This window comes from Astatotilapia calliptera, chromosome 7 (genome assembly GCF_900246225.1).
Source record: "Astatotilapia calliptera chromosome 7, fAstCal1.2, whole genome shotgun sequence".
In the NCBI taxonomy this organism is placed as follows: Eukaryota; Metazoa; Chordata; class Actinopteri; order Cichliformes; family Cichlidae; genus Astatotilapia; species Astatotilapia calliptera.
This window is the reverse complement of record NC_039308.1, coordinates 11,649,712-11,667,686: the sequence shown is the minus strand read 5'-3', so window position 1 is coordinate 11,667,686 and position 17,975 is coordinate 11,649,712. Positions and strand designations below refer to the sequence as shown.

The 17,975-nt window shown below is 38.3% G+C and overlaps 1 protein-coding gene across 5 annotated transcripts; it reads right to left on the bottom strand.

Moving 5' to 3' along the window:
• Positions 1-760: 760 nt before the first annotated feature.
• rilpl1 (Rab interacting lysosomal protein-like 1) lies at positions 761-16,783 on the bottom strand. Of its 5 annotated transcripts, XM_026173072.1 has the most exons (10): positions 16,333-16,677; positions 13,093-13,240; positions 12,092-12,210; positions 9,672-9,917; positions 8,805-8,951; positions 7,005-7,055; positions 6,768-6,922; positions 5,762-5,866; positions 4,420-4,507; positions 3,325-3,387 (listed from the first exon to the last, which is right to left on the bottom strand). In XM_026173072.1, the coding sequence occupies exons 1-10, from the start codon at positions 16,618-16,620 to the stop codon at positions 3,382-3,384; spliced, it is 1,353 nt and encodes a 450-aa protein (XP_026028857.1). In that variant the 5' UTR covers positions 16,621-16,677; the 3' UTR covers positions 3,325-3,381. The 5 variants fall into 5 exon arrangements, with proteins under 5 accessions (XP_026028860.1, XP_026028859.1, XP_026028861.1 ...); XM_026173075.1 differs by lacking the exon at positions 4,420-4,507 and having other exon boundaries at positions 761-3,387; positions 16,333-16,783; XM_026173073.1 differs by lacking the exon at positions 3,325-3,387 and having other exon boundaries at positions 4,414-4,507.
• Positions 16,784-17,975: the final 1,192 nt, after the last annotated feature.

Below are 17,975 nucleotides of genomic sequence, written 5' to 3'. Positions count from 1 at the left end.
AATGCTTAAAACTGTTTTGAATAAATGAGAATTCAAAAAAAAAGATGGGAAGAACTCTTTTCTACCATGAGGGTTGTTGTATAGTTTGTTCACCAGAGGGCACTCTGCACCACGCCATCTGTCCATTTAGGGTTGGGGCTGGATCCTATCTCAGGTGTCACAGGGCGAGAGTTATAGTACACCCTTGACAGGTTGCCAAGGTCAATTTAGAATCACAAATTCCACACGGCAAAACCCCAGGTTGGAATCAAAACGAGACCAGGACTTTCTCACTGTGAGGTGACGGTATTAACCCCTGTACCACCATGCTATCATCATCTAATTGAGATAAATCATATTTCTTCTTGTCACAACTCTCCACACTAACCCAGCATCTTAAATAAATAAATAAAATCATCCTTTTTTTGGTGAATTGGACGACTACTGCTGTGCTTTCTGTTATGTTTCATATTTAGTCTTCTTCATATAGACCTGATTTCTAAATTGTTACATAAGTGCAAAAGGTGATATATTCTGTACAATGGAATTTCAACCAAATACACTGCTTTGTGCCTTATGTTTAAATTGAGACAGAGGAAAATTAATGTAGTTAAACTTTTCCCCCACACCAGTTATTTTACCACACTGGATGTTCTTTGTTTACAAATGTATGTTCCCTTGCCCATTTCCTTTTACAATTATGAACAAATCAAACACTTGAACGTGACTGCGATCTGTTATGCAAGTTAGGAAAAACAACAACAAAAAAAAAAAAACGTGCAAAAATGTCAAATATTACAGATTTTTATTACTGGTGTGACATGTTTGAATTTCATAAAGCACTGATCCATTCAATATATCTCTTAAATCTCCACTTTAATGGGCTTCATAGGAGACTCAAAGGAAAAAAATGAAGATTGGAGTAAGCACTCGGGTAGCAGTTCATTTCCCTTAAAATATTTCACTGTTTAATTCCTTCATGAATAAATTGAGCAGATCCCTTTGACTTCCAAATAACATGTAAAATATAGTTTCTCTTTAACATATCTGTGATTTAATAAAAGGGGGGAAGCTGCTTTGACACACGTCTTTAGCCTCATTTCTCAATCTTTTCATTTGCCATTCATTTATTCCACCTTCCTGGGTGAGTATAAATGAAGATAAAGTGCCACTACTGTTAACGTTTCCATGAAGGCATCAGCTGTTAAAGCACAAGCACCATCCGCAAAATAGTCTTTTTTAAAAATAAATGTAAACACACTCTTCAGCTTAATTACCATTATTTTAAACCATGCACAATCTGAGAAATAATTAATCCTTCATGACTTACACTGTTTCTAAACAGAGCCTTGATTCATGTTTAAATTTGAGGCCTTGTATAAATGATGCATATAAACACAAACGCACTGACTTCTATTTTGCACATGTGTGATGATATTCGGGGTTATTATTGCTGCTTATGCTGAATATGAATATTTTATCTAGGGAAAAAGTGCAAATGTAATGTAAGATTTAGGCTCTTACTGATGACATAATATGTATTAATTAAAATACATTTTAATTTATTTTGCTTTTATTTGAAGTGAAAGCTGCTGTATGTTTTTGTTATAAGTGATTCAAATACAATATTACACTGTCTCTTCGGGCCTATGTTTGATTATAGAAATTAAACAGAATCATATAGATGTAATTTATTATTGCCTGCTATGGTTTGGCTGGTGTTACAAAACTGCAGGTTTGCATGAGCACAGTGTGGAGCGTCACGTTTGTCACTGAAAGCATGAAATCAGACTTTATGACAAATGTAAGTTTGTATGTAAAATATTAGAGGAATTCCCATGGCACAGCTATTCTGTTTCACAAAAGAGAAATCTGTGTTAATTGTTAGAGAAAAGGGGCACATAAAAAGAAAAAAGCATCACAAACATAAATATATACAAATTTCTCGAACAAAATAAAGAGATACTAAGTCAAAACTATAGTGGGTGAAGAGCTTACTATGTCAAAATTATGAGACAATACATCATTATTAAGTTAATAAATTAGAATTAGATTGACTAAAAGAAAATAAAAAATTGCAGCAATGAACAAAAAGCTCAAGCTATGATTTACAACTTTTAATCTATAAAAAGATCACTAGTATTATAAAGATCTAATAAATAAAACGGGCTTGCTAAATCTTACAATTTAATTTGTAATTTGTTTAGTCAAATGCATTACATTCATTTACGGTTTTCAGATCATAAAAACAAGAAATTATTAAGTCAGGTGTTAAATTTATACTAAACCATGATGAGTGAGTAAAAAATGTAAAATAATTCATCAGTAGTAGTTGACTTAAATAAAACTGGAAAAGTTTTATAATGAACTAATTCACCATGTCAAAGCTTTTATATTACCATGAAATGATGGAATATTGCAAACATTGACTTAAAAAGTACAAATATGTGAATTAATGACTCACTAATTCAACATTAAAGCCACAATGTTGCTTATTTGGCTACATACAACATGTAGCCAACATTATAGGAGATGTCATGAAATGCTAAAATGCTTAAACCATCCTGTAATAGGATAGTAAAAACTATTATGAATGGGTAAAAATGCAAAGACAAATTGGGATTATGATGGCCAAAATCTAACTTTCACTTTACACGAGTACTTTAAATTCTCATACCCAAGTGTTTATGCATTCATTCTTTTTAGTCACAGAAACCGCTGCATTAAATATGAGAACAAAATATCTTCACACCTTCACACAGCTTTAAATTGTGACTGCATGCAACATTTAAACAGAGGCCTCAATTAGATTTCATAGAGCTGCATACTCAACTTGCAAAACGCTGGTGATGGACTGATTAGCTGCCTACTTGACAGAAATTTGAAATAACTAAATGGGATATTAAAATGTTGCTCTCATTAAAAAAACTAGTGACACTCAGGTGTGCAGTCATTTCCCCCCTTGTTTACTCCGGACCTCCGGCTCCTTATCATTTACCACCTGCCAAAAAATTCCACTTTCCACAGTCAACCTGAGTTTACCCTCTCGCCTGCACGTCAATCCTGTAAAACACTTTCAGGGATTTTTTTTTTTTTTAAATGGCAGAATTTGAAGTATACACAGTATTTTTTCCAAGGACATTAGATTCTTCTTGTTTCTTGCCATCTTCTCACCTCATGTACATGGCATTTCAGCTGCAGTGTGAGTTGCTAGTGTTGGTTTGGTGTGCAGTTGAATGATGGGAGTGTTAAGAGTTTTAAGTCCCATACGGTGTCTACATGTGCTGCAACGCCTCCTGGGCTTGTTCGGTGTACACGTCGTCTTTGCCTGCCCACGAGCCGAAGCCGACATCGAAATGTGCACTGCGCTGCGAGCTCCGCTGCTTGTCACGTGAGAAGAAACTAAACCTGAGACGAGAGAACAGAGAGAAGAAACAGGCGGTGGGTTACAACTCCATGTGTAGGGCTAACACTGAGTATGAGCTACATGTAAAGCAGTGTTAGAGTAATGGCAAATTTAACAGAATGCATCACAAGTGAATTATTTTAGTTTTTAATTACGACACCTCCTGTAAAATTAGTGTAAACAAATGCCTCTATGTTACACCAGTCGTTTTGTTTGGATATCTGCTCCTGACACTTAAAACTGGTTTCTCTTAATCTGAACACTTCTAATGTCAACAGGATTGTTTTCCTTTTGTCATATGTCAAGTTCTGTTGTAACCCTGATTCAAATTAACACAAAACTCTACAAACCACTTAAGGTGAAATAACTATATAGGAATTGAAGTAAATTTCTGCTCATTTAAACGTCCCCTTAATTCCAATATGTAATTTTCTTTCCAATTTAACCTTGTCAAGTGAGGTGATGTGCTGCATTCATCACTACAAAACACAGACACTATTTTTCAGCGATTTTTCCCTCATGAACCTATTACTTTCATCTCTAAAGTTCTCTGTCATTTTACCCCCTCTTACCCAGCCCCTTTTTCCTCTTCACCTGCCCTAATACACTATTGTAAAAATTCATAAATTGTAGCAGAAATTATTTCGTCATTTTCTGTAAATTGATCCGGGCAGATGATAAAATATTAAAGCATTAAAAATTAAATTAATCCCTAGCTATGATCTAAAAGCACTTTAGATCAATTTATATTGTAAATTCCACACAATCATTTTTAGTGCGCATGGTCAGTCAGGATGGTCAGTGAGGGCAAAAGTTGAGACATTAGACTACACACTATTCTGACTGGCTGATTTATTTTTTGCACGATCCTTGGTCGTCTCATTCGACGAACACAATAAGACAGCCCCACAATCAGCCAATCAGAATACTACAAAGGTGCGAAAAGAAAGCAACCCCGTGGACATGCAAAGGGGGTGAAGCCTGTTAGCTGAGACAGTGATGGATTGCAAAGCCAACCAAATATAGAGTCATACAAGTGACATGAGGCGTCTGATTGGCTGTAAAGTGGGGTCATCTGGGATCAAACCAGCCGCTACCATTGGCATTATAGCGGTGAAGATCCTGTTACACAGAGGTAAAGACACGAAAACACACATACATAGGGGATGGGGGAGGACAAGGACCACATCAACCGTTGACCTCTGTCTGAACCAAACCTCATTAAAGCTCAAAAGATGTCAAGCTGAGTTTATTTTAAACCAGAGAGGAAAATAAAATTATGATATTGAATTAAAAAATACAACAAAATCCAAGAACAACTCACAGCATGTTAAAAACCAAAACACAGTGAATGCAACTTAGTTTGCACAGATAAACTGTATAAACATGCAAACTGCTGCTAATGTTGCCACCATATTGGTATAGCGACACCTCCTGATACATTTAATTAATGTCCCAAATCTTGTACTTACACTTGCTACTGTGCACACTGACAGAGCTGCCATAGAATTAATTTAAAAAAACTTAACCAGAAAGCTTGTAATAGTCTGCCACACACACTGGAGCAGCCTGGGATTGAATCATTTCTTCCTCCTGAGGCACAGCCACCTCGTATAAATAATGTAATGCATGGTAAAATACAAAGAACATGTTTTTAAATACTAAAAAACGTTGTAAAAATGACCATTTATTGATATCACCCTAATCTTCTAATGTCTGTTTATTTTTTTTGGAAAACAATTGTTTTATATTTTGAATACTTTTAGTTTTACATTCATGAAAATATTTACCCTCATACAGTCACAGGACTTACAGGAATGATATGTACTCTGTATCAGAGAGCTATACAGAGACACAGATTAACAGGCAAACAATTTCATTAAAAAATTCTCAACACTAAAAAAAAGACATTCAATTAAATATTACGTTAATAAAATAGTAAAGTGTCCTACAATTAGAATACTTGGAGCTGCTTTTAGTCTTGAGTCCTTGTCACAATGTGACAGCTAATTGGAAACAACCACAGACTCCAGTTTGTACATGGCTGACAAACACAGGATAAATGTATGTTTACTTGTTAGTAGCCCAGCTACCTCTGTAAAGTAAAGTATATATAGTATATGGTATCACACGAGGGAAGCGAAGTCTAAAGCTAAAGCTGCCAGCCTGAAACAGCGTCTTGCACTGCTGCTGAAGAGACAAGAACAAGCATGTAATATGCAAATGACTGAGCATGTAGAGACCAAATAATCAACCGCTACTCACAGCATGCAAAGTTCCCATTAATCACAGGAAGCAAGGTTTTCACAGGCAAGTGTTTTCATTAGCAGATGTTACATGAGTGAGAGTATTTGTGTGAGTGTGAGCTCCACATACAGGCGTTTGATTCCCGATTCTGGCTGGGCAGAAGAGCGGGAGCGAGTCCTTAGTTCAGGGGAGGGAGAAGAAGATGGAGTTCCAATCTCCTCGTCTGCCTCATCACTACAAACACAGAGACAACCAGAATTACAGAGATCAGGATTACTTTGTCTATGAAGCACAACATATCAGGCTTTTTCACAGATGGACAAAAAGAATTAGATGTAAAAAGTGGGATTTTTTTGGAGTAAATACATTTTTAACTTAATGTGCTGGCAGAGGGATGACCAAAAGATGTGCGGAAAAAAGGGAACAAAAAATATGCTTTAGAGAATTTAAATGGGTTGTTAGTCAGATTTTAAAGCTCTGTGGCAACTTGTGTTGGTTGTGAGCAACCCTCCAAGAAAAATATTAAACAATGTCTAAAACTAAGAATACATCAAGCAATACATCTTAATTGGGAAATGCATATGGTTTCTTTATGGCTTCTTCATGCATGTCTTTTTTTCTCTTCATCATCCCACAACAAGTCATAGTAAATGTCTATCCCTTGTGGAGGGACTGAATATTTCTTTACTCAGTCCCTCCACCCATACTTATGATATAGGTGGACACCAATAACATAATTTGCCAAAGTATCATAATAATCTTACGGCCGAAAAGGCTTCACAAGCACATAAACAAAAGTCTGAAAGTTGAAGTAAAAGCAGAGATAACAGTACAAGAAACACGAGGCTAAAATATAACTGTGCTAAGTAACAGAGCATAAACATGAAAGAATATAATAATTAAACTGAAAACAACTACAAATAAGTGCAATTTTAACATATATTAATGAGGAAACAGCAACTTAAAGCACTCAGCAAGAAGCTGGCCCTGTGTGGTCTGACTGAGAAAACTAAACTTCTAAATCCTGTTGATGCTTTAAGCACACGATAAACACAGTTTTGTGCAGCTCATAAATATCTCTCTCCACAGGAGGTGGGTAATTGTCAATATTAACATGTTTAACACCTATATGTACCTTTTATAGTAGGCCAGCTCCTCCTGCAGCAGGAACACTTTGGCCTTTAGCTCATTCCGCTCATGCAGGACATCCCTCAGCTCCTGCAGAGTGAATCTGGGCCTGTTGGGGTCCTTTGGATCCAGGCCCCCTGACTCCTCCTCACACAGCGCCTCCTGCCGAGAGAAAAATACATTACACAGAGTAAACTAAACCAGAGAACAGAAGGGAAGAGGCAGGGGCGGGGAGTAAGGATACCTTAGTGAAATATTGGAACACAGCAGGCATATCTTCATCGCACATCGCCTCCTGGTGGCAAATGTTTAACTACAAGTCAGACACAGGGCCTTTTTGTTCCAATGCATTGGTTTAGTTCAGACTTCACCCCAGTCTGTGAGCTAAAATGCTGTTAGCTTTTTTAACTCAGCAAAGAGAAATTCACTTGAGTGTTAAAGGAAAACACCTGAAACACATGCTGCGGACACGAGGCACTCATGCAAAATTCTACTCTAAAATGTCTAAAATTCTCACGCTTTTCAGGATTCTGTACACAATCTCAAAGTCCAACTGGAATCACATGTTTCGTCAAACTTTTTAAACATTAGAGATTATCCGAATGTGTGTGCAAATGAATAAAAAAATGGTTTTGTGATGCGCTTTAGCTCAGCCACTCCTGACTTTGTTGTCTGCTCCAGACATTTTCAGCTCACTTGGCTGTTTCACAACTATTCTTCCCTGCATCACTTCAAACAAATTATTTTACATTTATATGTTTGTTATATATTTGTTTATATTGTCTATCTTATTACTTAATGTTTTCTTTATTTTAACCTTTGTGTACAGCGCTTTGTGACTGCCTGTCTACAAAAAAGCGCTTAATAAATAAACCTTACTTACTTACTTATATTTTTTCTTTCATTTAAAACCAAATAGTACAGATTTTTTCATGTGGTCGAACTGACAAATGCTTATTGTCTAGCAGCCCCGATGCTAAAGTGAGACCATCTTTGCATCTTGCTGGTTAATGTCAAGCAGCAACAGCAGGAAATGTTTGCATAACTTGGATAACTTGTAACCACTGATTGTACACCAAGGTGAACAGATAGGCATCTCAATAGAGTTGGGCCACCTCCTGAAGGCTGATCTCGGACATAAAACAGTCGTTTTGGAGGCTGATGAAGTGAAAAGGACCAGATGTGAGTCAGCTGTGGTCTGTGGCTTATTTTCTCATTTATCAGGGATCAAAGAGCCAGAACACACAGACCTGTTTGACTCACTGAGAGCACACAGTAGTAAAGACAATGGTGCATGTACATCTTCCACCGCAGCCGTCTAGTGTGTTTATTTGGCTCAGATTCAGTCCAGGTTCAGTGTCACCGTGAGAACAGATTTATCGGCATGTCTCCACCTTTGTTTAGCACGTCAGATGTTTCCATCAGTGTGGTGAATACTGTTGAGCGGCTAAAAAAACCTCAACCATGAGCTTTCATGTCATTAGCTGCACTAACTGGCTAGTTAGAGCTGTCATTCATTTATCATTTATGAAATTTTTCTGAATGTGTTTTAATGTGTTTCGAAACATAACATCAATTGTAGTTAATATAAAAGTCTTAAATGTAGCTACATTTAAAAAAAAAACATTGTAGTACTCTTGTTTTTTTATTCTTTCTTACCACTATTACAGCAGAGAAATAAAAAAGAAACACTTAATTGTAGCTTTTCCTGCTGTCTGTGTTTCAATCTCAGGGTGCATGAAAGGACAGATTCAAGTGTCGTTGAAGGCTGGGCTCTTGCAGTATTCTATATTTAGAGGGGTCATGAGTGCACTTGTCCAGAAAGTCACTTAGCTGTGGAGAGGAAATCCTACTGATACTCTGTTAGCTTTCTGACACCCATGCAGAGTTGTTTCAGCACAGTCCACATGTCACAGAAATGTTAGTCTACTATCTTCCTTTGTTTATACCCACAAGGCTAATGTTCCATGGGGAGGAGTGCAGGTTTGGAGTTAGAGTCAGGACAATCACATCACTCTAGTTCCAATCAGCACATTTGCATTACCCAAAGCAACACTGCATCGTCCTCAGCATCCTCGTGTGTCTCTGGGCTGAGGGAACCACACAGATGCCACGATACACCATCAACCCCCCCGGGTGTCAGCTCTGAGGAGCCCTCAGCCCCCACCAACACTGTAGCAATTTTACCACACTGGTGAGGCAAAAGACAGTTTGTGAGACATATAAATAAACTATTGAGTTGCTCCGAGGATTTGTGGTGCACAATCTACAGTTCAAATAAAAGATGGTGGTTTGAACAACTGCATGTGAAAATGATCAAATCTGTTATACAATGCAAACGATTTGCATAACATGCTAGTTTGTTTGCTCATTTCTCACAACAAGTCAAGAGAAGATCAAACTAAAAGGTTAGCTTCACACAAAGATGGAAGCTGGGGGAAACTTCCAATAATGTTTCTTTTATTATTTTTCACCATCATTTTCTGTTCCAATGTATGTACAAATATTCCAATACCTCAGGCTTCAGACTACCCTAACTAAAGTATTTTTTCTGTGTTTGGCTCTGTATGACATTATGACAGTGGATATTCCTAATATGGTCATCTCACATTGGCCCCACCTACTTGCTAGTACAAAACTTCTGTGTTTTGTTTGCAAAGGGCAGTGAAGAAGAATTTGGGGGAATTTAGCAAAAACATCTTGTTTCACACAGAGAATGACCTGAAGGGCTTCACCAAGGCCCAGCATAAGATAGAGAAGGATTATTTAACTATATAACATACAGAGAGTCCAAAAATTAAGAAATATAGAGCTTGTGTAATAGGTCCACATTAAAGTAAGCAATGTTATCTGTACAAAAAACTAAAACGTGAAAAGAAAAAGTTATGCTCAGTTTTCCCTGTGCTGTTACCTCTGCGGGTGAAGGAGGCTGAGGTGGGGGCTCGTCCGGGTTCTGAGCAGGCAGCTCTCCTTGAAGCCGTTCCCTTAAGCGTGCCGCTTCCTGTCGAAGAGCAGCAACTTCCTGTCCCCGAGCCTGAGCACTGGCCTCCAGCTCAACCTTCTGTTCAATGAGAGCTTTCCCTTGAGCTTCTACCACAGAGATTTTATGGCGCAGGTCATGGTTGATTTTCATTAGTCGAGACTGTTGCTGCTGGAGCTGGAGAAAGAAACAGAGAGACAATGGGCTGCATGGTCTCGCGTTTCTCAGAACTGCCACACAGGAGGTAAAAGCCACCCATCAAAGGTAAGAGCACGCATTTTCAGGCAATCTGTCTGAGGAGATATTGATTGTGCTGTACTGGGTGACACACAAACCATTAGTGGGTGTCAGGGGGTTTCTAAAGCCACAGAACAAATGAACAGCTAAATTCATGGACAAGTGAAATAATATAAATGACTGAAATGGAAATTCACTGTTAATATCCTAAAATACCTGGGCCTTAGCATTTCAGAGTGCGAGTGCCTAGGCTGCCTTTCCCAGCATGACAGCAAAGGAAACCAAATGAGTGACGTCTGAGTACTCAACTTCACTGTATATCTAAAGTAAGTTTCACATGTGGAAAATCTTGGACTAAAGAACATTTTGAAGTCTCACAATGCACATTATTTTTCTACCTACCCATGCGTACAAATTCACATAACTCCTGAAATGTTCAGGAACCTTTACATATCAGCCTTTACTTGGCTGATATGTTTCCTGTTTTGAATGTTCAACTGTAGTATCACATACTATCACATAGTTCTGTGTTGTGTCTTATCTGCCTATCCAAGTTTTTTTTCTTCAGATCTCTAGTAGCTATTTTGGTGTCTCATCTGTCCTCTGCTGTCTCCCATCCTGCTCACAGTAAACAGGAAGGTTATGACAACAAAAACTGTTCCCTAAACTGTATTTTTTTGTCATAATTAGATCATTAACCCATGTTAATTATCATTTTACTACACACATAAGCACATGTCTTGGTATCAGTCTTATCTATGATGTTGTATACAGCTGTATTCACAAGCTAAAGTGTGAGCTGCTGATATTTATGTTAGTAATGGTTTAGTTTTCTGACAAAGATTTGGAAAACCAGTAGATCAATAGTAGATTAGCTGACTTGCTAAAGAATCTTCTTCATCGACATCCTGAACTTGAGGCCACAGCATTTTTACGTTCCCTTTATCCACCACCTCATCCAGGACTCATCCATCCTTTTTAAAAATACTTCCATATTCATAGCAGAGCTATGGCCAAAGGCCAAAAGATGAGTTGTGTAACCTCTTCTGTAACATGTATAACCTCTCTCGCTCTGAGAGAACCAAAAACCTGCATATTTGCATTTTGCACCAGCACATTCTGGGGGTGTTTAATGCATGACCGGAATGACAGATCAACAGATCCGGGGCTCTTTTTTTTTTTTTTTTTTTTTACAAAAAATCTGAAGCTTTGATGCCTATGGTGACACGTCAAAATGTCTGCTGTGAAAAAGGTTTTATTGAACCTGACATTAAAAAACTGGCTCTGCTGTTATTTTCTGGAAAGCCATCTTGTGAAATTTTACATGTTTATTGGAGAAATTTTAGTCCTCTATGTCAGCTTCTGACTCGTTGACCTTTTCCAGATCTATGGCCATGTCTTCAATTTGCCACACAATCCAGACTGGTCTGTAGTGATGTCCTTTGCATGACCTTTACTCTGGCTTGTTCACACTACACTGTCGCATTTAGGTGGGGTCTCTTTGTTATCTGAAACCTAATCTATACAAAAGAAATACTCACAGGCAAACAAAACACATCAAACACCCTTCATCTGATAATGTGAGACTTTGTAAATTATACATGTAGGCTATTTGTTTTTGAGACTTGTATGATCCACTTCAAAGGTTTGTAAGATCAAGATAAAGAAGTTAAATTATTTGAGACTTTGCAGAAATTATTTAAGAAAATAAACAAATACTTTGCACATTTCCAGGGTTTCTTAGCCTATGTTGAGGTGGGAAGCTAGAACTTGAAGGTAGGGAACTTGGGCACTCTGATAAAATAATCTTAAGAAACAAAAGTCTGATCAATGATTGGAAAACTAATTTGTTACAATCTATTTTTAGCTATTTTTAAATAGATGCTCGGAAGACCCATTCTATCCCTGAACTTTTTTTTTTTTACCTTTTTTTAAACATTAAAACACTGGCAGCAAATATGTCTGCTTAATACTGAGCCAAAACATTTGCTGCTCGATCTAACCAGGCCTCTCTTATATTTAAAATATAGAAAATATCTGAATTCTTTATAATTCACACAAGAAGAAAAAAAACAGCCTCTTCTCATTGAGGCACCGAGTTTTTGTGTCCTTACTGCTTCTATGTCCTCGTTTTTTAGAGTCAGTTCACGGTCCTTGGCTCGAATCTCATCTCTCTGCTTGTCCACCACTTCTTTGAGCTTCTTCATCACCTGCCTCTCCCTTTCTGACATACCTGGAAATCGGTGACAGAGGGGGGAAAAATTGTCAGCCATAAAAATAAACAGGACAAATAGATTTTTCATCTGGGCTGACAGGCAGACGTGAGCTCTGATTTGTGTGTGAGGCTGGCAGGTGTGCTTGTACACTGAAGCTGGTCTGTGCGTCAGGGTGACTGTGGCCTCTGTGTGAGACCACGGAGAAGCCTCTGACGCAGGGATGAGACTGGCTCACCATTAACACAGAGAAGGCTCCCTTTGTTTGTGTTTGTATCTGAGTGTGGTACTGCGTGCACAGCAGAGAGAGAGAGGGACACACACATGAGAAACGTATCGAGGGCAAACGGACAAGTTTCGGGGCGCACACGGCAGAAACTTTAACTGAATTTCCAGGAAAATCAGCAAAAGACAAGCTGTTTCATGCTCTGCTGTGATGTAAACATTACTAGGTATTAGCAGGTTTTGAGTGGTAGCATGCAGACTCCCAACACTGAAGCAGGAGTCTGTTATTTGGAATTATTATCAGGAACATGCTCACAGTGTTAGTAAAAAAAAATTACCCATGCACATGTTTCAGAAATCCGACAGTAACTGCAAAGCTCTTTGTAGGAACAATGCATAACCACACTTTCCCTGAAAAGTGACAAGCCTACTCAATGAGCCTACTTTTGACTCGATTCAATCTTGGTCTCAAAGATTTGCGTAGAGGGCAGTAACATTTCTACACACATATTAGTGAATAACACATAATAATGTTTTAAAGCAACTGACTTGTAAGTCATTCACATTCTCAGTCACTTGTAAACTGGTGTGTATCATGAAAAACACACATACAAACACATTTTCTTTTTCTTTTAAGCTAGACAGTACTTTTCTTAGATGGAGCTCCACATCCTCACCCTCATGCCTCTGCAGCTCCTCCTCGCTCATGGGGTCTTTCATGGACATATTGGTGAGAAGGGTTTTGTTCTCTTCCTGCAGCTGAGCAATCTGGGAGAGCAAATCCTGAGCTTCTCCCCTCCACACATCCTCCACCAGCTCCAACTCCTGCACTCAGACACATACACACAAACTGTTATACTGTACATGTATCATTACCGATCACGTTTGTTATGGCTCGGTAAAACTAGAGTTAAAAAATCGGACTGAAGGCCTCATTGCATTGAGGTTTTTTTGCTGCCTGACTGCAAGGTGATTGTACATAAAAGCAATATTACCAAGCACTTATGTACAGACCTGCTTCCCTGGTTCAAAGAAACCATTTTAAAGCCAACAAGCAATTTCACTGCAAACATTCGCAATAATTTTGGTTGTGTAATGGGAGGATCAATGCATTGCTCCACTTTGGTCCTGACTATCTCAACAACAACTGGATGGACATAGTTTCTACGAGCATTTATGGTGCCCAGACCGGCATTACAAAACAAAACTGGCACTGCTGTGGTCTTCTGAGTTTTTCCTCTTTGTGGTTTATGCGCATGTGTAAGAAAAAGAAATCTCAACATCTCTAACTTTCAGAATTTACTGCAGTAATTTGCTTTTAAAGAACACAATTGTCATATCAAAGAGTAATGCGTTAATGACAAAAGCCTATAAAACACAATCGAATTGACTTGCTTTAAATTGTGGAAAATTTTTGGCAGATACTAAAAACGAAACATCTTCCTCAAGTCAGTCACTCAGACCCTAGATGATTCATATAGCAACTGGAAAACCAGGAACAAACAGGAAACAGGAAGCATGAGTCATTCTGTTCATATTGTCAAAGCAGCCACATTAACAAGAATGCATAATTTGCTGTTTGTACTTCATTTTTCCAGTTTACCTGTGAATGAATAGGCAAACATCACTATTACTTTGAAAGTGTGATGCATGTTTTTCAAATGTGATTCCATATTTAAATGTTTATTTTCAATTATATCAGAGGTGACTGTATCCGAATCGTTGTTGAACAGCTAGTTAGGATTCTGAGCAAAAGTAAGAGTTGCAGTCATCAACAAGAGAGAATTTTAAAGACTTTTTAAGGATTGTAAACATGCAAAATTTGACACGTTGGTCGCTACCATGGTGAAGGTACCACGGGAGGCTACGCAGACTGTGCACGGGAGGAGTGGAAATGACGGATTCTGTGGACATGTGCCATTTCACACTGCTCCGAGGCCTGCTGGAATCAGTTTCATTGATTTTAGTGGGAGCATGTGCACTACACATGGGCAACATATGCTACATGTTCAGTCATTGGGTTCATGACAAAAACAAAACAAAAAACCTACACAAAGTTTTATTATTATATACACTGCTGCACAACTCTTACATTAGCTTTTATATACACAAAAGAAAACTGTGCACGGAGCCAATAAACACTACACCGCATATTTTCACTGTGGATGTGAACTTTTCATTTCCATGTGAAAACTGTGCTGGCTTCAAATGGCCTGTGAGTTGCAGCACAAACAGCCTTCTCCGCTTTATCACGGTCACGAGACAGTTAATATGTGAACCACTGGCTCAGTCACTGTCACGAGAAACTGACACTAACTTTTTTTATAGCACTGAGCAGTCTGAGTGTCCGGCTTATTTCAAACCCCAAACACAGGGTCTCCTTTTAGATTCACAAAGATGGAAAATAAATGAAAACATTTAAAGCTCGATGCTTTAATGCACTGCATTTAGATTTTACTTGACCATTTCATAATACTTTACATTTAGATTCCAAAGGGAAATGTACTTTTTACCCAGTTCCTTTATGTCTGTCAGCTATAGCTACTTTCAGATTATATACAAATATATAATTGCCTTATAAAATACAGCATGTGGTTAAGGATGATTTTTTTCCTTTCATGGTGTATGAATACATTTTTACTCCATAAATTGTTTTTAGTGGTTCTTGAACCATTGGAAAAAGAAACCCATTCCTAGACATTTCTAAAGTTTACCCAACTCCTACACCAATGAATATGAATTAATAATTTATACTCACCTCACTACCACACTGGATGAATCTATATCTAGATTTAGAATAAGTACTATCTGTATGTAAAGTCATTTCAACCACTGGAGCTCCACCTCAACCAACTTCAGTCACAGACTGTATTTAAAACGGGACATAATGATGAAGGATTTGATCTGACAGAAGTGCTTGATGATACTACGTACAGCCACACTGTGACACTGTATTCATACTGTAGTGATTTTTCAATCAAAGTAAGCCTCGCCCCAAACCTGATTTGTCGATTTTACTTTAAATATGACTAGAATTTACTAAATTAACATCGTATGTTATTAAATGAGACTTGAAAAGGCAATTCAGATCATAAGTTCACAAAGTAAGTGTTTGCCAAGATTATAAATCATGTCAGAAACAGGATCACTTTATCGTAGACTTCTTTCTAATCTAACTTCCGTTTGAAACCAGAGTCACTTCCCCCGCTATCTATTTAAAAAAGTAAAGGTTTAGAAATTTCACCTCCTGCTTCACTTCTTAGAGCTTATGTCCAGCTTTTATTCTGACTGAAACACAAAAATGCTACTTACTATGGCTGCAGCTATGATGTTTTAATTTTTTGACCATTTTGTGCATTTCTATTTAGTGTTATACATTAATAATGTGCACTAAAAGCATTTTATACATGTTTTACTTTCAGTACTTGCTTTTATTTAAATATAATGAAAAAAAAGACTCTTTTAGCAGGGCATCCTTCCTGTTATAGGATTTTTACTTAAGTAATTGTTACCACTATCCACGTGCCTTGTAATGCTTTTTGTCGATATTTTACTGTTTGTTGTTTTCTTGTTTTTTCTATGGTTGAGTGCAAAATATTACTATACAACATTGACTGTAATGGATCATATTAATACTCTGTGTACGTGTAGGGGTGTTGTTGTTGTTCAACTTGTTTAACATCCAAAACTTTATTGTGCCTGATTCGTTTTAGAGCAGAGTGACACTTTGACTCTGATCACATTATAAATGCAGGACATTTTACTGTGGTATTAGTATTGTCCTAGGAAGACGATCTGAACACGTCCTACACGGATCAAAAACATAGTCTGGCAGTCACTGACAAATTAAATCTTGACTTCCACTTTTATTCTGTATAGCAGAGAGTGATTGGCTCTGTGGCTGTGCAGTGTGAGACCTTTCTATGCTTCTTCTCCTTCTCCAGCCGGTCTATGCGCTCCAGACGCAGCTTGTCCAGCTCCAGCCTCAGCTCTTCGGTCTCCGGGCTGATGCTGCTGCGGCTCACCATCACCTCCAGGATCTCCAGGACCCGCACCACTTTGGGCATGAGCCTAGACAGAGCCTCGCAGCCATACTGGTCTATGATCCGCTCAAACTCCTGCCCCACCACTGCGGCGATGTCATACACGTCCATCACCGTGAGGTCAGCCACATTTTTCTCCAGGGCCGACCCGAAGTCCTCCATGTCGAGATAGTTTGTCCCTCCCCGGTTTCCTATTATGTTCCCTTCGCCGCAACAAACTTCCTCCCCCGTGAAGAACAAGCCTGCTAAGTTACGCTTTATGTCCTCAGCTTGATAAGCGGTGTCCAGAGACTCCTTAAAGCAGCATATAACACTGGAACTACTGCATATCCATCACTAGCGGCTCAGTCCAGCCTTCCGTTTGATTTTTTTGAGATACATATCGCCTAAGTGCCATCGCTGTCCCGCCGGAGCTGCGGTGCCGTGTAAGCTAGCAGCTACCACTGTCAACCACTACAAAAGTAAACTTCACAATTTCGGCAGCACGTTTCAAAATAAAACCCGCAAGGAGAAAGATATTCCAACCTCTTCTCATATATTCATAATTGAGATGTTTTAACTAATGCAAAGCAAAGCAATGTGCTTTTTAACAAATAAAAACAAGATTCCAAAACGTTACTTTTAAGTAAAGATGGAAAAACCATTTAATTCTATTCTTATACAACGAAAAGTAAAGGCTCATTCATTGAAGGAACATTAGAAGCACACTTATCGACTCCTGTATATCAAAATAAGCCCTTCCAAAATTAAATAGCTTCCAGCTGAACACGAAGAAACAACTGCTATGATTTTATGGTCAAAACATCTGTGTATGGTGTTGAAGAAAGATCAACAGAATTTTAACACGGGGCCGAGTCAGCCTTTCAGGTAATACCTGAAGGCGACGCCTTAAGAACATCTTATTTCCTGGCAAAAGGGGGAGTATCTTGAGGGAGTGTGTGTAAGGCTAAAATTAAATATGAAACACTGAAAGCGCCTACCTTAGAAAATTTCAACATACCCCGAAGTAAAACGTGGTGGAACGCTGATATATTTTGCATCACCATGTCACTAGTAACGTCATCCCTTTTTGCATGTGCTGTTCATGAGGGCCATGACCTAGTGTATCCACTGCTGTTCCTATGGAGATCAATAGTCTTATCTCAGTGGACAAAACAATAATTTAACAGTGCAGCAGGTTTGTGCAGAGTACCAGTTGTGAATACACTGTTACCTTGTACCGTTTATTAGTGCTTTTATTTTAAATATGATGAAGTCGAACGCCGGTTGCCTTTCCCTAACTTTACTTCCTGTTTGGTCCCTGCGTGAATCACAGTGGCTACTTCCATAGTGGTGAGGTTGCAGTTTGTATTGCGCATGACTGAAATAAGAGACGGACGAGGTCGCTGTGTGAATATATTACAGCACGAAGAGACGATTAACGCCTAAAACAACGCATTACTCTTCAACTAAACCGAATAAAGTGTGCTTTATGGAGGGGGGTAATCCAAGTCTACATAGAGTCTTTGAACATTTAA